This window comes from Cibotium barometz, chromosome 58, assembly GCF_041138505.1.
Source record: "Cibotium barometz isolate CiBa-2024 chromosome 58, ASM4113850v1, whole genome shotgun sequence".
Lineage (NCBI taxonomy): Eukaryota > Viridiplantae > Streptophyta > Polypodiopsida > Cyatheales > Cibotiaceae > Cibotium > Cibotium barometz.
The window spans coordinates 15,837,967-15,864,596 of record NC_141103.1 but is presented as its reverse complement, the minus strand read 5'-3'; the positions used below and the strand labels follow the sequence as shown (position 1 = coordinate 15,864,596).

Below are 26,630 nucleotides of genomic sequence, written 5' to 3'. Positions count from 1 at the left end.
CAACTTCCCAGCATTATAAAAGAGGCCCTCCCATATTCACTTGTTTACCGGCTAACCTATTCACAAGCACAGGTTTCACACCATTTGCTGGTTGATATTGCCATTGTAAAAGCCTCTTGCTACATAACATGATGTTCATTGTCTGATGTCTCTCTCTCTCTCTCTCCTTTGCTCTCCCTCTCTCCTATGTTTTGCTTCCGCATTGTGCAACTTTATCACATCTCCAATCCTGTTTGATCCGTTTTATCCCCCTTTTATTCAATATATTTATCTGATAGTTTTGGGTATTTTTCCCACCTTTTATTAGGCGTTTTTCCTAGTCATGGACTTTGTCCTCAATCATGGGTTTTTATGATGGCCGACCAGCCCTTTCATAATGTATATAAGAACAAGCTTTTTGCCATTTAATTCATTCATCATTTTGCTCAAGTGTTGGATCATCGCTGGCTACTCCAAGTCTCTCCTCTGCTTCCTCTTTTTGCCTTCAACTATTATCTCATGGTATCAAAGCACTAATGTTCTCATGCTCCTGCCTCTACACTCTCCAGGAAGACTATCAGCCAACGTTTTCTTTTCTTTTCCAACCCTCCCTCCCACTTGTATTCTGTCTCGACCCCGGACTAGTGGCAACATCGTTCACTTTCTCCATTAGCCTCTCCCTCCCTTACTTCATCACACATCGGGTCGGCTCCCAAGACCATTCAGCAAGGCTAGGCCTCCGTCCTCTTCCACATTGCTGGAGGTTCTCTTGGGCGGCTCTTCCACGTTTCTTTCATGGTATCAGAGCCTGTTCGGCTCTTGGGCTCCTACTACGATTCGCTCCTGCTCCACATCGTTCGGGCGGCGGCATTCGGCATCGTTCGGACGTCTCTTTCTTGGGAGGTGTTGGCGTTGAAATTCAACACCCTTCTCTCCTACGCTACCACGTCAACAGATTCTATCACACATGCTGGGAATTCAGCCTGACTGTCGCAAGAAGAAGAGAGAAGGTGGTTCTCCAAAGAAGCCCACCAATCAAACCTCCCCGTCTACCAACCAATCCCAGAGTTCCTCTTCCACCAAAGAGACTGTCTTCATCAACATTGAGGAGCTTCCCACGGACTCACTTGTTCCTGCCAATTCACATCTTACAGATTGGATGGTTGATAGTGGTCTTCCAACCTTGAGGCCTCTTCTATGGGAAACATGCGACTTAACTCTTCTGCTCGCCAACTATTGCATGCGCAAAAGTCTTACTATACTGATCCACAGCCCTAAGCTTGATTAAGAACAAGATGCTAATTAAACATGATTGAGACAAAGGAGAGAGAAGAGAGAGAGATAGTTGGTGGCAAGGTTTTGTTTTATTATATGGTACAAAAAGGTACCTATATGTCTGTACATGATTTAGGTCCTTGGTCTACCCCCAAAGGGGTGACCTCTAGCCCCTTCTACATGCTAGATGCTGAATGCTACTTCTGTAAATGATGAATGACTGAATATGCTGAATATCGTATGCAAATGATGGCTTTTACTTATATATTATCCTGGAAGTGATGGTCGGCCAGCAACAACTGCTGTTGCCAGCCAGCTTTGGACAAATACTTATGAAATATTGTTGTATTAAATGTTGTGCTGCCTTTAATGATTCCCCGCCTGCTGGCCACTGTTTAGCAGCTGGCCACCTACTGCTTGGGTACCAAATGGCTGCTGACTGCTTGTATGGAGGCTGCTGACTGGTCACCAAAGCCATCCATGAGGCTTATGCTGATGATGATGCTGAGGATGATGATGATACTGATCCTGATGACACTGATGATGATGATGCTACTATTGATGATGATGATGCTTTATGCTATACCTTAATTGTTGTCCTAATCAGGGATCATGCTGTTCAAGCTGAAGATTAGCCATGGCATGGGCGTGCACGTGACATCCCCTCTTGCTAAACTTGATGACAGGGTGGACACTTTGTCATCCTTCCTACCTGGACTACGGACTTTGACCTTCTACTTGAACTTTGACACTTTGTTTGAACACCTTCCACTTCTGATCTCCACTTCCAAGTCTTGTTGAAGAGCCGAGCATATGCTCCACTATTGTCCCCTTAGATGTATACCCTTGTCCCTAAATGCACTGACCTATGATTGATGACTAAGGTTGATCAAGGCAGCTCACAGGGGCTGACCTCCTGTTCCCGGGAAGCCACTGAGGTACTCCTTTGAGGACCTAACTTCCATGGGCTAAATGCTGAGGATTCACCTAATGCATGTCTGAACTTCTTTAATCCTGATGCTTCTTAACTGCTTGCATTTACCTTGCTTAGACTTGTACACCCGTCAAGACAATGCCCTTGTGGTACAAGTATGACGCCCCCAAGGGTGGAGGTTGGTCCTCACGCGATGAAGGTAGGGTGGGTGTGGTGTGGCTACTAGTCAAGGAATAACTACTAGTCCGGGTATGGGAACTTTACATATTCTGCATATTCTGAAGTGGAGCTGTGGGACCTGATGCTTTGATGCTGCCAATGTTGCATACCTTACTGTACTGATCCACAGCCCTAAGCTTGATTAAGAACAAGATGTTGATTAAACATGATCAAGATAGAGGAGAGAGAAGACGAGAGAGAGAGCTGGTGTCAGGGTTTTGTTTTATTATATGGTACAAAAAGGTGACTCTATGTCTGTACATGATTTAGGCCCTTGGTCTAGCCCAAAGGGGTGACCTTTGGCCCTACTACATGCTAGATACTGAATGCTACTTCTGTAAATGATGAATCACCGAATATGCTGAATATCATATGTATTTTGTTGGAAGTGCTCTTCGGCCAGCTGTGGACAAATATTCATGAAATATTGCTGTATTAAATGCTGCGCTACCTTTAATGATTGCACATGCCTGCTCGCAATAGTTATCATGTATGAAGATACAAAACAAGATGAAGACACAAAAAACGGTACCGATACGGGACTTTTTATTTTGGAAAAATAAGTTCGATAGAGATACGGTCCACTTTAAAAATAGATATATGTACACATTTAGAGATGCAAAGTCGAGAGAAGGTGGCAAGGTAGAAAGCCCCTATTGCCCAAACGACCATAAAAAACAGTAAAACAAAACAAGCATTTAAAAAACGGGCATTAAAAAAGTCACCAAAAAAACGGCCATTTTTATAATAATAAAAAAACCGCATTAGTTACGCTTGCATAGTTTCGTACCATACCGTACCGTATTTTACGTACCTTATGAGAGGGACGAGTTTCGCAGACAATTATGCTGCTAGCCACTGTTTAGCACCTGGCCACCTACTGCTTGGGTACCAGATTAGCCGACTGCTTGTGTGCACTGTGGAGGCTACCAACTTGCCACCAAAGCCCTCCATGATGCTGATGCTGCTGCTGATGCTAATATTGATGATGATGATGATGATGATACTACTGCTAATGATGATGTTGCTTTATGCTATGCCTTAATTGTTGTCCTAATCAAGGATTATGTTGTTCATGCTAAAGATTAGCCATGGCACGGGCATGCGCGTGACACCTATCCGAGATGTGCTTTATGTTCCCACTAGCGATATGCTCTCAATGTTTTGGATTGCAGAGAAAGGCAACGGTGTCTACTGTGACAGTTCAATTCTTGAGATCATTGACACTAGCACCTTGCAGATTGTTGCCAAATGTGTACAAGAAGACGGTCTTTCCAGTTTGACGAACTTTAGTGGCTCTTTAAATCAGTCAAAGTCTCCTTTGCTGCAACAACTTCAAAGCTATCATGCCTTGGTAGCTCAAGAGGATACATCGTTGTGGCATGCTCGCTACGGGCACTTGAACTATGCTTCTCTTCAGCAACTGTCTTCTCAACACATGGTCGAGGGTCTTCCGCAGCTGAAACCCTCCCACTCCACTTGTGTGGCTTATTTGCATGGCAACCAACACAAAGAGCCTTTCCTTCATGAGGCTACTCATCGGGCTTCTCACATCCTAGAGCTTATCCATATGGACTTGTGCGGTCCCATGTGGACTACTACCTAGGGTGGTACCCAATACTTCATGCTTATTATTGATGATTTCTCATGTAAAGTTTGGGTGTATCTCTTGGCAAAAAATCTCAAGCTTTCTCCCACTTTCAAATGTGGGTGGCTTTGGTTAAGAATGCGACCACACAAAAGGTTGTTCAACAAGCCCGTTTGGACAATGGAGGAGAATTCATCTCCCCACAACTTTTGTTCGTAGAAAGGTATTGGCCGTCAATTCTCCACACTCGGCACTCCACAGCAGAATGGTATGGTTGAACGCAAAAACAGGACTATTCACAAAAGATGGCACATACCATGCTTTCTTCTTCCATTCTTCCTCCCTCTTTCTGGGGAGAATCTGTGGCCACTGCTGTCTACATCATCAACCGTTCTCCCACAAAGGCGGTTGCCAATACGACACTGGAGGAGGCTTTTACACAATAGAAACCTTCAGTTTCACATCTTAGGGTTTTCGGTTGTGATGCCTATGCTCATATCCCTAATTCTGCCAGGTCCAAATTTTATCCCAAATCGAGGAAGTGCAAATTCTTTGGTTATTACAGATTATGGGACCTGGAGACGAAGTCCTTAGTGATTTCCCATGATGTTCACTTTGTTGAACCCTCGTCCGATTTCCGATCTCACCCCGAGCCTACCATAGAGGTTCCTCATCCTCCTGCTTCTTCCTCTTCTACCCCGGCAACCCCACCCCCCTCAGCTTCTCCATCCCAAGTTTCTCCGCCCTCAGTTTGTTCTACTCCTCCTGCGTCTGTGCGACGGAGGATTGCCCCCAGGCTTCCCCGATGGCTGGAAGCCACTATTCATGACTCTCATCTCTCAAATGTTGATCTTCATCAGCTTGCTGACTCCTCAACACCACCTTTCCCACAGGCACAAAGATTACAGCACCTTCATCATTATGGTAACCTTGCCTTGATGAGTAAAGTGGTGCGGTCATATGAGCCTACTACAGCTAAAGCGGCTCTTGCTCTTCTTAAGTGGCAAGCAACCATGGAGGCCGAGATTGATTCCAATGAAAGAAATGGTACATGGGAGCTTGTGGACCAACCTTTGCATAGGCAAGTCATTGGGGTCAAGTGGGTCTTTAAAACCAAGTTTCATGCCAATGGTCCTCTGGACAAACACAAAGCCAAATTGGTTGCAAAGGGGTATTCTCAGATTGAGGGTAATGACTATGAGGAAACTTTTGCCCCTACAGCAAATACACCACTATCTAGACAATTCTTGCTCTCTCCGCTCATCCTCATTGACCCGATGTTTCTTACAATGTCAATATTCTCAGTCAGTTCTCTTCCACTCCTCGACATTCTCATTGGTAGGCCGCTCCAAGGTTCTTATGATACTTATCTGGTACCTTGGACTATGGTCTCTCTCTCAAAGGAGGCACTGAGCTTGTTGGATACTCTGACGCTGATTGGGCAAGTGATCAGGATGCTATGTAGTCCACTTCTGGTTACTGCTTCACTTTAGGTTCCAGCCTCATTTCTTGGGGATCCAAGAAGCAGACTATAGTTTCTCTTTCTTCGTAGGCTGAGTACCGTGCTTATTTGGATACTTGCTGCGAGCTATTATGGTTGATGCAGATGCAAGTAATCTTGATGTTCTTGCGGACTCTCCCATTTGCATTCTTACAAACAGCTAAAGTGCCTTGGTATTGGCACGTACTTTATCTTTTCACGGCAGGACCAAGCACATTGAGGTTCATTTTCACTTTGTTCATGAGCTGGTCGCTGACGGCATCATTTCTCTGAAGTATTGTCCCTCTTAGGACAACCTAGTTGATCTCTTCACCATACCTCTTCCTCCAGATAATATTGATCAGCTCCTTACCCGAATGGGCGTCGGACCACCATGCTAGAGCTAAGAGGAGGTGTTGGATTGATCATCTCCAGTCTTGTTTGATCCTTTTATGCCCCTTTTATTCAACATATTTACCTAATATTTTTGGGTATTTTTCCCACCTTTTATTAGGCATTTTTCCTAGTCGTGAACTTTATCCTCGATCATGGGTTTTTATGCTGGCTGATCGGCCCCTTCATGATGTATATAAGAACAAGCTTTTTGCCATTTAATTCATTCATCATATTACTCAAGTGTTGGATCATTGCTCGCTACTTCAAGTCTCTCCTCGGCTTCCACTTGTTGCCTTCGACTATTCGCTCAAATCTAAGTTAAGATCCAAGCACCATTATATATAAAATCATCTTTTGCAATGTACAGTAGATTAGGGATATATCTCTCGTCTCTCTCCTCCTATAAGCTTGCACCTTTGCTAGATCATTAGGATTAGCATTAATCATGTGTGTAAATTTCCGGACCTATGTCTTACCTATGGGACTGTCACTCCATAGGAAGACCAGGTTTTTATGTATTAAATGGGGATGTCACGTGCATCCCGCACTTGGATGCCACGTAGACATTTCTGTACAGAAGGTGCAGGACCTGGGATGGTGAACTGGTCCCATGTGAGCCCAGTCCGGGACGAGTCAGCCAGGGATCCATCTCAGTCGTCCGAGGTCAGGTGTGCATTGTCCTGCACATGAGTCCAAGGTCAGGTGTGCATTGTCCTGCACATGAAGCAGTGCCAGTCCGCGCTGTGAGTCTCCCTCTGGAATGATGTCAGATGTGCTGAGTATCTGGTTTGCAACTGGATGCCAGGCCTCTGTAGGCATGTAGTTTGCATGTAGAGATGGGGCCAGCCCATAGGGCTACCCCAGGGCAAGGTTTTGCATTGGCATACTTAGTATGGGCATGGGGGAGGTATAGAACCACCCCCAAGGGGCCAGGAGGGCCCAAGATATTGCCCACCAGCCAAGGCAAGGGCTGGAGGGGTTGTCGGCCAGCTCCAGAGCTCCTGGACAGGCAGCCGACAGAGACTAAAACCCTAACAGCAGGCGGCCAGGTGTGGGGGGGCAGTCCCACACCCATGCGCAGCATGCCCAGCAGCCAGGGTGCTGCCCAGAACATGTGCGCAGGCTGGACAGCCATCAAACCAGTGTGAAAACACTTTATTGAGTGTGAAAGCATTTAATGATGAAATTCAGTCGTGGGCTGTCCTGAAGCCAGCCGACTGCATGAAGGGAGGGATATAAATACCCCAGCCCATAATCCCATTATTTATCTCATAATTCACCAAGAGCCTCAAGCATTCAAGGGCCAGGACAGCCAAGGGTTTGCTAAAGCTAAGGGGTGAAGGACTGAAGGTCAAGGGCAGGTTTTCCAGCCAAGAAAAGGTCAAGTACTTTGTATTTGTTTCAGATTTACATCATTCTAATAAAGCAAATACACCATCCGTGGTGGGGGCCCTACAGAGGGTAATTGGGACCCAATACTGTGTCCTCCTCCATCTCCCCCTTCTCTCTCTATTTCTGCACATCGTCTTTCAGTTTGTGCGTTAATTCCGTCGCGAAAAGAGTGCTGTTTTCTGAGTTTTGAAGTACCGATCCTTCTCCGAAGCTTCCGCATATTACAGTGGTATCAGAGCCTACTTCAAGGACGAAGATTCAGCAAAGAAAACCAGAAAATTTTTTCGCTCGTGGTTGGTTTTTAGACGCCGGTGGACTACCCCTTTCGGAGTGACTCCTGTCCCTCGAAGGACGGTTGGTTTTTAGCCTCCGGAAGCCTCCGGAAGTCTCCCACACAGATAGTGGATGGTCAGATTGCGTTCCGGAAAGGAACTGCTTATTCCCGCTATGGCGAGCTTTGGCGACGAGAGAGAACCAGAACCATGGGACCAGAGTGCACCAGGCAGCCCAGCTAGGGCACCCGGCTTGAGTGTACAAGACATGTTCCAGCAGATGATGCGAGCAATCGCAGACCAGACAACCAAGTTGGACGAGCAGAAGGCGCGGATTTTGGCTCTGGAGGAGCGTTCTCGCTCTCCAGCGTCGCGTTTTCCATCTCCTCCTCCCTCTCCTTCCGTACCCCAGATACCAGATCCTCGTCACAGGGACCCTCTCGAGGGGTCACAGCCGCAGTCAAGCTCCTTGCTTGAGATGCAGATACGGGCATTGGAGATTCGACAACGAGAAGACGAAGCCATGCGACGAGTGGAACACGAGCGTTACCTCCGAGCTTTGGACGCCAGATTGACACCGGCGGCGCCCTCGAATCATTTTCCCGAGAAAATGAACTTCAGTAAGTATAATGGTAAACTCGATCCCACTACTCTGTATTCATGGTTACATCAATTTGAAGCTTACTTTGCCGCAGTTAGGAAATCAGATATTGACAAAGTGATCTTAGCCAGTTGGTATTTGGAAGGTGAGGCCATTCCTTGGTGGACTCAGTGGGCTCATGCCCACACCAGATCAGGTATGGCAGCTTATGGGTGGGACGAGTTCGTCCGTGACCTTAAGCAGCGGTTTTTACTGCCCCACTACCTTGAGCGACTCGAAGACGAGTTCAGGGGTGCGCGTCAGAATGCGCAACCAGTCCTTCAGTTTGCCAATAGAATTTCGACCTTGTGTCTACAATTAGGCTTATCTGATGCGAACAAGAAAGGGCAGTTTTTGTATGGCCTGGACACGCACATCCAATGGGAGATGCGTATGTTTAGACCAGCCACCTTTGAGGACGCACTCTCGCTTGCGCAGAGTGCAGAAATGAAACACAATGGTGGCAAGCCCAAGACTTCCCAGCCAGCTTCTCCCAAGGCTAACACCTCAGGGGGCAAAAGCCAGAACCAGACGGGGTCTTCCCCAGGACAGAGCCCGGGAGCCTCTGGCTCCAAGAACTCGAACAATGCGTCTAAGCTTACTCCAGACCAGAAAGCGGAGGCAGGCAAGACAGGTGGCAAGTTGAGTGCTGAGGAGCTTGCTCAGTACAGGAAGGAGGGTAGATGTTACTTTTGTCACACAAAAGGACATACTTCTCGGGATTGCCCGAAGAAGCCTCCAAAGGCCGCCGCCGCCTCCACAGCTTCCGTGGTGAGCACAGCTCCCACACAGACCCCAGTGGCTACCCCTAGTTCTTCCAACCCCGGTGCTTCAGTTGGAGCAATTATTAGCCGAGAGCTCAAAGATAAGCAGAAGGGCGCCCATGACCAGGAGTATGAGCGCAACGAATTGCTCAAGTCCTTTGGCTACATAGGTGGCCAGAGAGTCGTTGTCTTGTTTGACAGCGGCAGCACGGAGGATGTGATCACGGAAGAGGCCGCTAGGCGTGCCCGCTTCGAGCTCACTCCGGTGGACAAACAAGTTGAGGGATTTAGCACAGGTATGACTACGAGCGTCAAGTATGAAGCTCTAGGTGCTAAATTAGTCATTCAGGGCATAGAGTTTGTGCGTGATTTTATGGTTGCCCCTCTTGTAGGAGTAGACATAATTTTGGGTATCCAGTGGTTTCACAAGTTCCTTCCTGATGTCAAGTGGGACAAGCACACGTTCCAGATTGATCGGAATGTGTCAAACACCCCTGTGACCATTAAGTGTGAGCCAGGTATTCCAAACTTTCCGCTTATAAGCCACTTGCAGGCTAAGCGAGCAGTCAGGAAAGGCGCACAGTGTGCGATGATTTACATCCAGACAGCCCAGACGGTGGCCAGTGCTTCCGAGAAGTACTCGGTTCTCCATGAAAAGTTCCAGAAGATTTTTCTTCGGGACAGTCTCCCTCCCCAGCTTCCCCCGTCCAGACCGGAGGATCACAAGATTGACCTCCTCCCAGGCTCGGAACCCCCGAGCAAGTTTCCGTATCGCCTTTCTAAGGCAATGGAATCGGAGTTGGACCGCCAACTCCAAGAATTGTTGCAAGCTGGCTTCATCCGCCCCAGCGTGTCGCCATTTGCAGCACCGATCTTATTCGTCAAGAAGAAAGATGGGTCTTCTCGGTTGTGTGTCGATTATCGTGCACTCAACAAGCTGACTATCAAGAGCCGATTCCCGATGCCTCGAATTGACTATATTCTCGAGAGGCTGAATGGAGCTAAGGTGTTCTCTAAATTGGATTTAAAGAGTGGGTACCACCAGGTTCGGATTGTTGAGGGGGACATCCCCAAGACAGCTTTCCGTACAGAACGGGCCCACTATGAATTTGTGGTCATGCCATTTGGTTTGACGAACGCCCCAGCTACATTTAACCGCATGATGATGCGTATTTTCCGGGAGTTGATTGGAGTGTGTGTGTTCATATTTTTGGACGACATACTCATATTTTCAGCTACAGTTTAGCAGCATGACATTGATGTGGAGAAAGTCCTGAGGTTGCTGGAAAGCAACGAGCTCTATGTCAATGAAAAGAAGTCAGAATTTTATCTGTTCCAGGTGCATTACTTGGGATATATAATCAGTGCCGAAGGCATTCGACTTGATCCGGCTAAAGTGGCCGAGATTGTTAACTGGGAAGTACCTCAGACTGCTTATGACATTAGATCATTTGTGGGTATATGCCAGGCATATTCCACCCACATTGACAAGTTTTCTGATCTCTCGGCAGACCTCACCGATCTGCTAAAGGGAGTGAAAACAAGGAGGCAAAAGATTCGAATGACTCCACGAGCGTTGGAGGCATTCCAGAACCTCAAGGTGGCTTTGTCAGAAGCGCCTTGTCTAGCCCTTGCCTCGTGGGACGAACCATTTCAGGTGATCACCGATGCGAGTAACATCGCAATTGGAGGTGTGTTGCAACAGAATGGTCATCCAGTAGCTTACATGTCTCGTAAGTTACTGCCCGCCGAAAAGAATTACTCAGTCTACGATCGTGAACTCCTAGCAGTCATTCAGGCCTTGAAACATTGGAAACATTTTCTGTATGGCCGTGAATTCGAGGTTCGCACTGACCATCAGGCATTGCGCTGGATTCAGACGATGCCCAGTGCACAGTGGAGTGATCGACAGCACCGCTGGAGTCAGATATTCCAGCAGTTCGGTGGTATGATTGAGTACCTTCCAGGAAAGGCCAATCCAGTGGCCGATGCTTTGAGCAGGAAGGGACAAGTAGCTGCGATTCAGACCACTAGACTAGACCTTGTTGGTACAGGACTAGAAGACATGAAGCACACGTACGCGGATTCCGAGGAATTCGGTACACAGTGGGAACAGGCATTGGATGCCACAGGACCATGCCATTTTCTGATACGCGATGGTTGGCTTTACTACAAAGGCCGACTGTGTGTCATGAAATCATTCCGGGCAGCTCTTCTCCATGATGCCCATGACGCCATTACAGGTGGTCATAGGGGCATGAATTCGACTCTGGAGAAATTAGAACGGCAATACTATTGACCAAAGATGAGGCGTGATGTGTTTACTTATGTACAACGCTGTGACATTTGTCAAAAGGTGAAAGCTCCTCGTGGAAAGAAGATAGGGTTGTTACAGCCTTTGCCAATTCCTGAGGGTCCTTTCCAAGACATTTCGATGGACTTTGTCACAAATCTGCCTCCCAGTCCGAGTAAGCGTAATACACAGTGTTTGACTATTGTTGACAGGTTCAGCAAATTTGTTATGCTTATTCCTTGCAGGGCCAATGTGACCGCCGAGGATGTTGCCCAGCTATTCATTCGGCATTGGTACCCGATTGGTGGGATTCCTAGGACCATAGTGTCAGACCGAGATGCCAAGTTTACCAGTCATTTTTGGAGGGCATTGTTTGATAATTTTGGTACTAAGTTGAATTTTTCCAGTGCATTCCACCCACAGACAGATGGCCAGACAGAGATATACAACCAGTTGGCCTTTGATGTGCTGAAGTGTTATGTCCACGATCAGCAAGGTAAGTGGGAATCGTTTTTGCCTTTAGTTCAAGCTGTTTTGAATGACTCTTTTTCTTCAGCTATTGGCAGGACTCCATATGAGGCAGCGTTTGGAAGGCCTTTCCAGTCGTTGTTAACCAGGACGTCGTCTTCAGTACCGGAGGCGAACAGAGTGACGGAGTCTTACCAGGAGATCCTAGAGTCCGTTAAAGACAGATTGGCTAAAGCGCAAGAGGCCTACACTCGACAGGCCAATAAAGACCGAAGGGACATGAAGTTTTCGGAAGGAGATTGGGTATATCTTCGGATTATGAAGCAAAGATTAAAGCAGGTGGGCAAGCGATGCCCAAAGTTGTCTTTCAGGAGCTTCGGCCCATTTCCCATCCGGAAAAAGATTAATGAGGTGTCTATGCAGTTAAAGCTACCTCCGAGTTGGACTATGCACGATGTATTTCATGTCAGTTGGTTAAAACCATATGCAGGTCCACCCCCTTCAGAGGTCAAAGACGAAGCGGAACCAGACATCATTGATGAAGCAGAAGTAATGGTTCCAGAACAGATCCTTCTGCACCGTTTCAAGCATGGCTCAGGCCGAAGACTACGACAGTTTCTCACGAAGTTTCAGGACCGAGGAACTCATGAAGCGGTATGGCTCGACAAAGAATTTTTCGAAGACTATCCGGCTTTATTGACGGATTATTTGGAGGCTATGCAGCTTCCGTCAAGTTAAGCAGAAGGGGATGTCACGTGCATCCCGCACTTGGATGCCACGTAGACATTTCTATACAGAAGGTGCAGGACCTGGGATGGTGAACTGGTCCCATGTGAGCCCAGTCCGGGACGAGTCAGCCAGGGATCCATCTCAGTCGTCCGAGGTCAGGTGTGCATTGTCCTGCACATGAGTCCAAGGTCAGGTGTGCATTGTCCTGCACATGAAGCAGTGCCAGTCCGCGCTGTGAGTCTCCCTCTGGAATGATGTCAGATGTGCTGAGTATCTGGTTTGCAACTGGATGCCAGGCCTCTGTAGGCATGTAGTTTGCATGTAGAGATGGGGCCAGCCCATAGGGCTACCCCAGGGCAAGGTTTTGCATTGGCATACTTAGTATGGGCATGGGGGAGGTATAGAACCACCCCCAAGGGGCCAGGAGGGCCCAAGATATTGCCCACCAGCCAAGGCAAGGGCTGGAGGGGTTGTCGGCCAGCTCCAGAGCTCCTGGACAGGCAGCCGACAGAGACTAAAACCCTAACAGCAGGCGGCTAGGTGTGGGGGGGCAGTCCCACACCCATGCGCAGCATGCCCAGCAGCCAGGGTGCTGCCCAGAACATGTGCGCAGGCTGGACAGCCATCAAACCAGTGTGAAAACACTTTATTGAGTGTGAAAGCATTTAATGATGAAATTCAGTCGTGGGCTGTCCTGAAGCCAGCCGACTGCATGAAGGGAGGGGTATAAATACCCCAGCCCATAATCCCATTATTTATCTCATAATTCACCAAGAGCCTCAAGCATTCAAGGGCCAGGACAGCCAAGGGTTTGCTAAAGCTAAGGGGTGAAGGACTGAAGGTCAAGGGCAGGTTTTCCAGCCAAGAAAAGGTCAAGTACTTTGTATTTGTTTCAGATTTACATCATTCTAATAAAGCAAATACACCATCCGTGGTGGGGGCCCTACAGAGGGTAATTGGGACCCAATACTGTGTCCTCCTCCATCTCCCCCTTCTCTCTCTATTTCTGCACATCGTCTTTCAGTTTGTGCGTTAATTCCGTCGCGAAAAGAGTGCTGTTTTCTGAGTTTTGAAGTACCGATCCTTCTCCGAAGCTTCCGCATATTACAGTGTGGGGGTGGGCATGGTCACCTACCCCCACTAGCCCCCCACATGCAAACGTGGGTATGACCAAGGTTATCTCCACATGATTATTATTAAATATGGCTCTCTCCATCAAGCGTAAAACAACATCGCTTCCTTCTAGCGTTGAATCCATCAACCGGCTGCTCTTCCTACGCAAAGGTGGTTGCCATCTCTCCTTTACTACTGCACACACTCTCTCATCCAGGCAACTGCGCTGCAGGCGGCTATCCTCCCCAGGCGGCTGGCTGCAACTACAGGTGGCTGCCATCTCCTCCTGTACTGTTGCGCATACTCTCCCAGGTGGTTGGTTGCATCTGCCCTACAGGCTGCTGCTCATACAGGCGACTACACCTGACTGCTGGCGGCTACTTCTCTTTCCCTGCACAGTGGCGGCACTTCCTCCATACAGGTGGCTGCGCCAGTTTTCTGCAGGCTGTTTTGCCTACACCAAGGCGGCTGCTACCACCTGAAGGCTCTGCTATAGCCGGCTGCTCCTCCAGGCGTATCACCTCTTCAGGCTGCAGCCAGGCGACAGTACCTGCAGGCTGCCCATCTTCTACCGGTTGCACCTTCCCATGCTCCCTTGCAGGTGACTGGCTACTATTCATGCTTTACTACTGTCCATACAAACTCCTGGCTGCACATGAATTTCTACAAGGCGACTGAGTCTTTATGAAGGGGACTTTGCATCTCCTAGGTAGCCTCATCATACTACGAGTATTGGTTTTCTATCAACCATCTACAAGTAAGTGATTTTCAGATTTGAGTAAAGCATTTAATGTTTAAATCTGATAAGGGATTCATCCCTCTACGGCCACACCCGTTCGGTGCCGGGTTGTCCAAGCTATATTGGCAAACCTCGGTCCAAAGGTGCTGAGATCGGGAGAGCCAGGCGTTAGTACGAGAGCGCCTGTTTGTGCGTGGTCTCGGAACACCAGTGAGACGCTCTCCACGGAGTCCAGTGAAAGCACAGGACCGTAGCGATTGGACCACACTAGTGGTCGTTCTGCTTCGAGTTTTCTTCATCGAAATCCGAGCCTACTTGTTTGGTACTGTTTTCATATGTACATGGACATTATCTGGTTCTCAGAACCCATGGAGCATTGTATTCATTAAATACTCCCAATAAATATATCATATATTGAGGGGGGGGTCGGCCCGTTCCGGCCCCAGTGCTGGTGTCCATCTTTCCATTTCTGTTCATTTAATTTCAAGTTGTTTTAAGTTGTCCATTTCAAATTTGTGGTTTTAAAGTTGTGCTATTAAGCGTGTGGGTGTCCAACGGAGTCTTTCCCACTTGACGGGATCGGTTTCATTGGTATCAGAGCACGGTTGTTTCCCTCTTTCTAGTGGGGAAACGAACCTGTGTACTGGACATCCCGCTTTTAGCAAACTTTGAACACAATGGACAGCCAAGGCAACCCTTTGGAAGTACCTAATTCGAGGGGTCCCTCTAGTGCTTCTCGTGGGTCTGATGCCCTGCGTGGAAGACACAAGCCCCTTGAAAGGGTTCTTGATAGTGAATCCAAGGGTCAACTGTCTCCAGGAAAGACAGTTATGCTTGAACAAGAGCCTGAAGCTATGAGGGCTGAAATGGAACATATGAGAAAACTTTTGCAGGCTCAAGAGCAAGAATTGAAGTTTTTGCATGAAGATCCACATCTACAAAGTGCTATTAAAGCCAGGAAGGCTGATGCTATGGTTGATGTAACCTTTGAATCAATGGCTCGTGAAGTGGGCAAGAAACCAAGGGAGTTGGCACTTGCCTATCTCCTTCGCAAAGGTGATATCAAAGAGAGGGATGACGGAGAGCTGAAATTCAGAAATCCACCTTGTTTAAAGCATGGAGATCCTGCATCCCAGAGGCTGAAATCTTTTATGCAAAAGAAAGAGGTGACTGTCACCTCTCGTCATGCATCCTCTCCACAAGGCACAAAGCCTGATAGATTTATGTATGCCAGTGCTCATGGAGGGCACGAAAGTCACATGCATGCAAGATTTGTATCTCATGGTGACAAGTCTACTTCCAGAAAAATTTTGCCTTCTGAGTTGTCTCATGGAGAGACCATGCCATATGCAGGTAAGTCACATGCATCTGAGCTTCGAGTTCGTGGAGCACATGCCACCGTGCCCCATGAAGCTTCTATGACGGCCCATGGAGCCCATGCAGACAGGGCTACCCCGTTGGATAAGGGGAAAAGAAAAAGAGAGGACCATGAGCCTCATGCCAGGAAGCTCAAGGAGTTCAAAGCAGGTGATAAATCTGTCAAATTTGATGTCTTTCATGGTGAACATGATGCTTCTAAGGTGTTAGCGTTTGTGGCACAGTTCGACATTGCTTTTAGCGATGAGGACTTTACAGAAAAGTCAAAGGTGCGCCATGCTAGCATGTTTCTGAAAGGCACTGCTGCCCATTGGTGGATCACCGAAAAGATCACCAAGGATCCCATCTCTACTTGGAAGGAATTCAAAGATAGATTTTATGCTCAGTTCTTGCCACCCAATGCGGAGCAAACTCTCACTCAAAAGTGGGATAGGCTGGAACAAAAAGATAATGAGAGTGTGCAACAGTATGTTAACAAATTCTGGAAAGTGTTGCTGGAAGTGACTCCCTTCATGCTAATCACAGAGGATGAAAGAAAAAGGAAGTTTCGTTCTGGATTGCAACCTGCTTATAGATCGGGTATTGAATTGCACCCAAAACATACATTGCAACAACTTACAGCTTCTGCTCTTGCTACAGAGCAATTGGTGCTCAAGATCAAGCAAGATCAAGGAGGTTCCAAGGGGAAGGACAAGGCTGTCCCAAATCAGCAAAAGGGTGGACAGCCACCTAAAAAGAACTTCCGGGAGCCTTACAAGGGTGGTAAAGCTGAAAATAACACATCTAAAGAACAGGGCCCAAGGAAGAACAAATTTGGACTAACCCCGGAGCAAAGAGAGCAATATGCTAAGGATGGAAAATGCTTTTCTTGTGGTAGTAAAGACCACATGTTCCGACAATGCCCAGATCGCAAACCAAAGCACGAGGACAAGCACACCAAAGCAAATGTTCATGCAGTTCCTGATGTGCAAGGTAATACAGGTCATGATGCAAAAGAGCGTATGGTTTGCAAGGCTTGGGGGCAAATCAAGGATCAGCCCGCACTCTTTATGTTTGATGACTGTGCAACTGACAATTTCATCTCTATGCAAATGGCAGCTGCATTGGGTATCGAGGTTGAAAACATGGGACCTCAGATTGAAGCCGAAGCTGCATTTATTGGTAAAGAGGTGCAGGTTACTCCTTTGATTGGGAAGTTGCGTATCCATATACAGGGCTACCTTGAAAATGAGCATTTCTTAGTTGCTCCATTGAATGGATGTGATGTATTGTTGGGCAAGCCGTGGCACCATAGGCTTGAGCCCCGTAAAGACTACAAGTCCAATATGATTTCTTTTATGCATAAAGGCCGCATGCATTTTATTGATGCTGGCAAAGAAGGGGATTCCATCCCAGTTGTATCACACATCCAAATTAATAAAGCAATGAAAAAGAGTCTTTCAGCGTACTTGGTTTTTGTGCGTGATAGTCTTGTGCCAAATCATCAAAATATGGATGCTATGTCTAATGATAGGCTGAATTTTCTTAATGCATTCAAAGACTGTTTTGCTGACTCATTGCCAGGTGAACTACCTCCTCAAAGGCCCGAAGATCACCGCATAGATCTTGTGCCAGGTAGTTCTCCACCTAACAAACCCGCATACCGAGTGAGTGCTGCACAACAAGAAGAAATTATGAAGCAGGTAAACGAGCTTTTAGAGAAAGGTTTGGTTCAGCCCAGTTCCTCACCTTACTGCTCTCCTGTGCTTCTTGTTCAAAAGAAGGACGGATCATTCCGTATGTGTGTGGACTATAGAGCTTTGAACAAGCTTACCATCAAAAACAGATTTCCTATTCCACGTATTGATGATATCTTGGATAAGCTTGATGGTTCAGCTTGCTTTAGCAGACTTGATTTGAAGAGTGGTTATCACCAAATACGTGTGGTGCCACAAGATGTCCGTAAGACTGCATTCAGGACAGCCTTCGGATTATATGAATTTTATTCGTGCCGTGTTTTGCCTATGGGACTGTCACACCATAGGGAGACTCGTGCCTGGAACTGTGTCTTACCTATGGGACTGTCACTCCATAGGAAGACCAGGTTTTTATGTTTTATGTCGTGCCAGTTTTGTGCCGACAGATATTTTGTACTTGTTCCATGAACGGGAAATATGTCCATGTTACTATTTGCACATGCACACATGATTTGCATGCTTGAAACTGTTTTCGCATGACATGTATTTGTGTGTTTGCCTGCCTGACGTGTTACTTACTGAGCGGGGACGCCTGCCAGTGAGTCGTGAAGTCTGCTCTGTATTCTGACGAGTTTCAGTGCATGTGAACAGGTGGTAAGTATATTGTACATGTTGTTTTAATGTTATTTTATTCTAACCCCTTTATTTTATAAGGTTAGGGGTTCACACTTATTTAAAAGTGGGCACCCCCTTTGGGCACCCACTTTGGGGCCAAGGTGGGGAGCCCCACTTTTAAGTGAGTGTGGGGGTGGGCATGGTCACCTACCCCCACTAGCCCCCCACATGCAAACGTGGGTATGACCAAGGTTATCTCCACATGATTATTATTAAATATGGCTCTCTCCATCAAGCGTAAAACAACATCGCTTCCTTCTAGCGTTGAATCCATCAACCGGCTGCTCTTCCTACGCAAAGGTGGTTGCCATCTCTCCTTTACTACTGCACACTCTCTCTCATCCAGGCAACTGCGCTGCAGGCGGCTATCCTCCCCAGGCGGCTGGCTGCAACTACAGGTGGCTGCCATCTCCTCCTGTACTGTTGCGCATACTCTCCCAGGTGGTTGGTTGCATCTGCCCTACAGGCTGCTGCTCATACAGGCGACTACACCTGACTGCTGGCGGCTACTTCTCTTTCCCTGCACAGTGGCGGCACTTCCTCCATACAGGTGGCTGCGCCAGTTTTCTGCAGGCTGTTTTGCCTACACCAAGGCGGCTGCTACCACCTGAAGGCTCTGCTATAGCCGGCTGCTCCTCCAGGCGTATCACCTCTTCAGGCTGCAGCTAGGCGACAGTACCTGCAGGCTGCCCATCTTCTACCGGTTGCACCTTCCCATACTCCCTTGCAGGTGACTGGCTACTATTCATGCTTTACTACTGTCCATACAAACTCCTGGCTGCACATGAATTTCTACAAGGCGACTGAGTCTTTATGAAGGGGACTTTGCATCTCCTAGGTAGCCTCATCATACTACGAGTATTGGTTTTCTATCAACCATCTACAAGTAAGTGATTTTCAGATTTGAGTAAAGCATTTAATGTTTAAATCTGATAAGGGATTCATCCCTCTACGGCCACACCCGTTCGGTGCCGGGTTGTCCAAGCTATATTGGCAAACCTCGGTCCAAAGGTGCTGAGATCGGGAGAGCCAGGCGTTAGTACGAGAGCGCCTGTTTGTGCGTGGTCTCGGAACACCAGTGAGGCGCTCTCCACGGAGTCCAGTGAAAGCACAGGACCGTAGCGATTGGACCACACTAGTGGTCGTTCTGCTTCGAGTTTTCTTCATCGAAATCCGAGCCTACTTGTTTGGTACTGTTTTCATATGTACATGGACATTATCTGGTTCTCAGAACCCATGGAGTATTGTATTCATTAAATACTCCCAATAAATATATCATATATTGAGGGGAGGTCGGCCCGTTCCGGCCCCAGTGCTGGTGTCCATCTTTCCATTTCTGTTCATTTAATTTCAAGTTGTTTTAAGTTGTCCATTTCAAATTTGTGGTTTTAAAGTTGTGCTATTAAGCGTGTGGGTGTCCAACGGAGTCTTTCCCACTTGACGGGATCGGTTTCAGACAAGGAGAGCAAAGGACATCCCAACAAGCAGACAGATATGCAAGCTATGTAGCATTGGGGAGACAAAGTTAAATGAGTATTACATGCTTAGATGCCCAGTTTACTACGAGATACACAAATGCTACCATTCTCTCTTCACGGAGGGGTTCGGGCCTTTGCCCACGATGAGTGATGCACTAGAGAGATCAGAGATGTTTGGGACTATATATATATATATATATATAACTTCCTTCCTCGGCCGGGGAAGTTGGCCATTTCGCTGAGTGTTCCGAAAGGAACCCGGCCTTCCCTTCAGTCGAGTGGCTGAAGCCCCTGGCTGGTAAGCGCTATGCGCCACTCCTTTAACGTAACGAACGTTGAGGGCGCCCCAGAACGCAAGTTCTATTTCCGAAATGGAGATCAAGGTGGAAGGCCTCATAATGAGATAGATTCAATAGTGTCCGTGCAAGCCGTATGCGGTAGTACTGAGATTGGCCGCAATCTGCCGGTACCCATAGGCCGTCTTACGGCCGCTCGAAAAGAAACTGCAGTGATCTTGGATGAGAAACCTACAGCAATGAATGGGATCCCCATAAAGATACCACTAGATTGAGCACTGAGCAAAGTGATTTCATATCCAGTGAAAGTCTTGGCTGATTCTTCAAAGTTAGTGATTCCAATAGACCCATAGATCATAGAACGAATAGGGCGACATAGGCTCCCATCCACACTCACGTATAGACACGAACCCCCTCGTAACCGTACGTGCGACTTCCACTGCATACGGCTTGCACGGACACTATTGAATCTATCTCATTATGAGGCCTTCCACCTCGATCTCCATTTCGGAAATAGAACTTGCGTTCTGGGGCGCCCTCAACGTTCGTTACGTTAAAGGAGTGGCGCATAGCGCTTACCAGCCAGGGGCTTCAGCCACTCGACTGAAGGGAAGGCCGGGTTCCTTTCGGAACACTCAGCGAAATGGCCAACTTCCCCGACCGGGGAAGGAAGTTATATATATATATATATATATGAATCTAGGAACATGCCCAAATTCACCTTTTAGGAACATGCATGTTATATACTCATGGTAGTCAACCCACAAGACTATATAACTATCAACTCCATTATGCATAGTATGGACTAGATACTACGACATCCCCACTAACGTCATCAGTGCCCAATAGTGGGTGTAGTGGGACTATACCTACCATAGCTAAGGCACCACACAGACAGACTATTGAGGCAGCAGCCTAAGAGGCAAGATGCCGCACAAATATTTAACACTAACTTCTTAGACCCTCACCAAAGAGCCTCAGCTGACACTCCCATATGACAAAGCCAAGCGTCCCCAACTGAGGGAGTACCCAACAAGCCCGTGGCATGCTGGCACCACGTCCTCCAAAGACACATTAGTCCCCAATCAAGAGTCACCAGAAACGGGAAACAGAAACGAAACTGGCACCCTTGAAAATTGGAATCGAAAACGGATAGGAAATGACAGCATCTTCTACCGAGAGGAAGGGGTGTTGTGAGTTTGGTCTACGGTCTCCACCGAATGTTGTTGAACCACCTGAGAAGTGGGGGTCTCCAGGCGAACGGCTTCCAAACGACCCACACGAGCACAAATGTCCTCCACTTGTACAGAGACGCACACAAGCAACTACTCAATGCGATCCATTTGGCTCAACCTCAACAAAGCTGGACTTTCGCCAGGTCCAAATGCTTGGCTTGAAAAGCATCCAAAGATTGTTAAGCGATGAAGACGAGAACGCGCCCGATGTGCAATGAAGGAAGGGTCTTGGTTGATGGTTCAACCACTAGTCCGGGTACTGGGCACAAAACACTCCGCCCCACAAAAACGTGAAACGAGAGAGGAGAAGTTTTCTCACTTACGTTTTTGCAGCGGTTTCTCCATGTCTCCCACCGTTCCACACACGTTTCTTGCTGTTGCTGGACCTATTTCTTGGAACAAGATAGGGCATGACCGTTTTCGACCATTTCCAGCTGTGGATGGGGTGGAACCACCTCCGTTTCTCACGTTTCCTGTGACTATGCCCCAGAGACCCAGACCTTCCACCTACCAACAAGACTTGCTTCAATGACACAAAGATGCCGCATGCACCACCACAAGTAGTGGATATTGAGGCCATGTACTCATTCCATGAGGACACATTATGATTTCAGAGTCCAGACACATGGGGTTCTTTTGTTGCCTACTATATTGTACACATAGGGGCTACATAGTATAATGGCCTTGCATTTTCTTTCAGTAGTAGTTTTTTAATTTTCATGTCGTCTTGACATACGTAGTATAATGGCCCTGCATTTTCTTTCCAGCAGCTAGTTTTTCATTTTCATGAATCACATGTAGCATCTTTTCGGTCTAATAGACCCTTCAGGTCTTTGTAGACATTAATAACATCTCTCTCTCTCTCTCTCTCTCTCTCTCTCTCTCTCTCTCTCTCTCTCTCTCTAACTATTTGGCCCTCCTAGCTCTATTTCACATGAAGAAACCCATGTCTGGACACCAAACAGGTGGAAGAAGACATGGGGACAGGGTCCATAAGGTTTGATTAAAAAAAAGCACCATTCTTGGTCAAAAAGTAGGAAAAAACAAGAAGTCAAACAAGGTTGAACGCGAGCCAAGGACACCATTGGAAAGAGGAGACTGAGCCAGACCAAAAAGCTCAAAGCCACTTTTTCAAAAAGCAACTCTAGGGCCAAAAAGCAAGGCCCTGAAGTTAGAAAAGCAAAGTTTAAGAACTTTGACAAAAGTGAGTAATATTTTATTATAAAGTGAAAAGCAAAGGAAAAAAGATAAAAGCAAAAGCCTACAAAAAGCAAAGCCCTCTTCAAGTATAAAAAGGCTTGAATCTCTCTTGTAGCGTCATGAAGGAGATCGTGGAGTGTATTTGAGGACATCATTATGATTATGGAGAGCTTCTTCTTCGCCATCAACACCTTCTCCAACTTGCTTTTCAGATGTACGGTTAGCCCTAGACTTGTATGGGCATATGCATGGGCGTTACAGACGCGTGTACGGACATGTGCAGACAGAAATTTCAAAAACCCTAAAACTGCTCCAAAAACCCTACAAACTACTTTTTGGAGGTTATCGCCCGAAAACCATTCAAACACGTTTTATATTAGTTTTCTTGTAAGAAATAGCTTTTCCATGGTTTTCTTCATGTGACATGGACAAGACTATAGGAGTTGTGGAGATTACTCATGGGATGAGCGAGTGTTTCTTGGACTTGGACATGGAGAACTTGGGCATAGAGCTTGGACAGGGAACACGAAGATTGGACATAAACATGGAACTTGGACATATAGCTTGGGCATGAAGCTTGGACATGAACACGAAACCTAGTTATGGGACTTAGTTTTGGATTTGATTTGGACTTGGAACTTGGACTTGGATTCATTGGATTTGGATTTGGATATTAGATTTGGTACTAGCCCGGTGAGAAATACTTGTGGGTCATCCCCGTGGTGTGCTCGGCATCAAAGATCGTGCATCGACATCAACATCGACATCGACTTGGATATCCTACATCGGCATATTTGTTTATTTTGTATTCATTGATTGTATTGATCCTGGCCAGCGTGCTCGTGGATTGTTCCTGAATAAATTCGTGAAAGGGAGCGAGGCCTGTTCCCCGCTCAATGTGGTGTACTGTGCAAGATCCCCATTCCCTTTTCTCTCTCCCCTCTCTTTATATTTTTCTCTTGGACATGTGGTTAAGTCTGTCACTAAACGCCCCGCTGGGGGCTTACTCTCTCTCTCTCTCTCTCTCTCTCTCTCTCTCTCCTATGTACTACTTAGAAGACAATCCGATACTGCTTTATAAGAAAGAAAAACATATTGCTAGTCACCAAAGTCACAAGGTTACCAAAGATGGTAATGCCATAACTATTTCTTTAGCTTTTAAAAACAGTACCCAAAGACCACAATACCTCACTATTCCTTTAGCATTTGGAAAACAGTAACAGCAAATTTTCACATACCTGAGTGGTCAAATTATGATCGTCACCAACATCGGTTGTCCACAAGCCCACTTCTTCCTCAACAGCCATTGACAGGAACCCCTTTTTTTTCTGTTCAACATCAACAGAACTATGTATTAAATTGCACCCAACAGTCCTACACCTTTTGTACACCCAATGTTGCCATACCATCAAACCCACTGGAACCTTATTCCTCATTTGAACTGGCACCTCTTTCCATATCTGCACAACAAGAACATCCCCAGCATGACTTCCTTGATGTTCCTGCATGTTCGATTTTGGTTGATGAACATTCTTTATCTAAGTTAGATCCTCTCTTTTCAACAACATTAGGAGCACAGGACTCGTGTGATATTGTTGCGTCCTCCACTTTATTTGACCATCATGAGAAAACCCCTCCAGCAGCTTTGTTAGTATCGAATCCATCACATGAGTTGCCTGATGTTGGTGCACATGACGCTTCATCTGAATCAGGCGGGAAAATATCATGTTTGCCTATCCCATTGGCAATCTCACGAGCATGCTTGTCAATATGCAAACACCCTGATGGCTGTATCCAAGAGGCGGTTGATAGATCTGCTTGTGATACAGCTGCCGCTTTGGTAAGTGATACGCATCATGTGTGCAGGCAGTATGAAGGAGCAGTTTTGCTCCCACACGAAGTTGCTTCAGTGCTCCTTCATACTGCCTGCACACACAATGCGTGTCACTTACCAAAGCGGCATCTGTATCACAAGAAGATCTATCAACCGCCTCTTCTCAGGATAGACTGTGGATAGAGCATGTTTGCATATTGACAAGCATGCTCATGAGATTGCCAATGGGATAGGCAAACATGATATTTTCCCTCCTGATTTAGATGAATGATCAACCAAAATCGAACATGCAGTAAGTCATGCCAGGGATGTTCTTGTGGTGCAGATATGGAAAGTGGTGCCGGTTCAAATGAGGAATGAGGTTCCAATGGGTTTGAGGATATGGCAACATTGGGTAAGGCGTGCACTTCTGAAGCAGTTACAGAAGAAGGGCTGATTTGGTTGAAGAACAGCGTTCAGATACCTTAAAGGATGCCAAACCACCAGATAAGTTGTGCAAGGCACGACCCGCTGGTGCAGTTTCAGAGAGAGGACCTGCCTTGATTGCAGAAGGGTGTTTCGATGCAATTGAGGATGCAGCCACATCAGGTACTGGATGTACTCTTGATGCAGATAAAGAGAGAGAACCTAAGTCAGATGATGAATGATGTTCAGACAAAATCGATGATGCTGCTGGGTCAGGTAAGGGATGTACTTTCGGCACAGTTACAGAACAAGCACCTGATTTGGATGAGGAACGATGTTCTGACAAATTCAACGATGCCATGGTATCAGGCGGAATATGTTGTGACAAAGTCGCTGTTGCCGCGGTATCAGGTTGGTCAGGCAACTCAAGAGCGGTAGGGACAACATGTATGGGAGTGGTGGTATGTATCACAGGGGGATGTAGAAACGATGAAATGTTTTGAGATGCAGAATCGTCATCATCAACAACAGAAGCAGCATGGTTCCCACCATGCATCTCAGCATGGGGCATCTTCACATGGTTATCATCACCATATCTCCCATTATGCCTCTTGGCAAGGGTATCACCATGGGCATCACTATGGATCCAGGCATCTGAAAGGGGAGCTTTATCACCGATGAGTGAAGACAGCGACGCAGAAATGGCTATGGTTCTGTGAGGAAGGCGCCCTTTGATGGCCCTGTCAGAGCCAGAGAAGGCTATGGGAGGGAGGGGAGGCAGAGCGGGGTGGGGTTTGCTCCACTCATTGAGATTACTCAGAAGAAACTCTGTGAAGCTTAGAAACCGGTCTCGCAAATGGTGTGTAGGGGTGAAAGGGAGCACTTCTGGAGGAGTACTTGATGAGGGTGGCGGCTGGCGATGGCCTTCTTCTTCTTCTTTTGTCTCCGCATGCCCTTCGCTCTCCATTACCAGTGTCAGTCTCTTCCTTGCCATTGCTCAGAACAGAGGTTTCATGAAGACAGAAACCCTAGTTGCTTTTCCCTTGAGAAGGATTTGCAGAGACAATACCTGTTTCATGCAGATAGAAACCCTCGTTGCTGTGTGCCTCTCACCAGAGTTTGATCAACCCACAAGTTTTCCTGCAGAAACAAACCATGGCTTTACTGCCGACAAACAACTGTGTTTCCTCCTCGCCTCCTGAAAGCTCAACGTCGTTCTTTGTTCTTTCAACCGACTTGGCTTCCCCTCTGTGTCCCGCGCCGTCTCTCTCTCTCTCTCTCTCTCTCTCTCTCTCGCTAGCTTGTGTTTATGCAATATTTATTTACCGATTTAACGATATGAAATATGTAGCTCAGAATTCCTGTTTTTTTTTAGGTTTTAAGTAAATTTCCAAACAGCATCTGGCGGGAGTTTTGGAAATACAATCTTCATCAATAAAATAAGACTTTGTCTTCTAATCATATTGAATTTCCACATAACTCATTATAGATTTTGCTATAATAAAAAAAACATAGACTGCTTTATGGAACTACATCGCACTAAGAAGAATTAATTCAAGTTGCATCAACACAAAAACAAGAATGATGAACACTATTAAACGTGCACCTGTTAGAATCTTGGAAATAATAATTGTCAAGAACAAGACGGATGCTCTGATCATTCAATGTAGAAGAAGCCTCTCACAAAATCCTTGCATAACAACTTGTTTAACCAACACCAGTCATTAATGAAGTTAATTATTTTGACTATGGTAATGCTTTTGCTATGCATGTGTGAGAAAGGTGGGTGCAACGACAGGTTTGACACACTAGAGAACAGAGCAGACAGTGTGAGGTGTATGAAGGCGTATCATGGGTGAGAAATGCAGCACATGAGGGTAGCTATGAGAGCTAAAAATGCATGCAATATGTGAGGTGACAGGTCTGCAGTGTTGTGAAGTCTAACAACTATTTGAAAATGTAGATTTGTGCATGAGAAGAAAAACGTAGAGATGGTGGGTTGTAGAAGAAAAACGCGAGGGGAAAGAAGGTGTTCATGGAGTTGGCGACGATGAAAGGAGAAGCCCATCTTTGATACCATATTGGAAACATGGACACAAGTTCATGAGGGGGTGGAGAGATCAAGTCATGGTGGATGGAACCATATACATGGATGTGGAAGAGAGCGATATAT

At 46.7% G+C, this 26,630-nt stretch overlaps 1 protein-coding gene across 2 annotated transcripts in view; it reads right to left on the bottom strand.

Moving 5' to 3' along the window:
• Nucleotides 1-25,761, bottom strand: part of EMB1789 (CCCH-type zinc finger family protein) — a 60,351-nt gene extending 34,590 nt beyond the window's left edge. Inside the window, exons 1-3 of one of the 2 annotated variants that reach the window (XM_086792758.1) lie at nucleotides 24,773-25,761; nucleotides 24,516-24,679; nucleotides 23,457-23,546 (exon numbers count right to left, since the gene is read on the bottom strand). In XM_086792758.1, coding sequence (XP_086648884.1) covers nucleotides 23,457-23,546; nucleotides 24,516-24,679; nucleotides 24,773-25,451 — 933 coding nt within the window. In that variant the 5' untranslated portion in view covers nucleotides 25,452-25,761. Of the gene's footprint in view, nucleotides 1-23,456; nucleotides 23,547-23,624; nucleotides 23,991-24,515; nucleotides 24,680-24,772 lie in introns of those variants that run through there. The other variant, XM_086792759.1, reaches the window with a different exon arrangement.
• Between the last annotated feature and the right edge of the window lie 869 nt (nucleotides 25,762-26,630).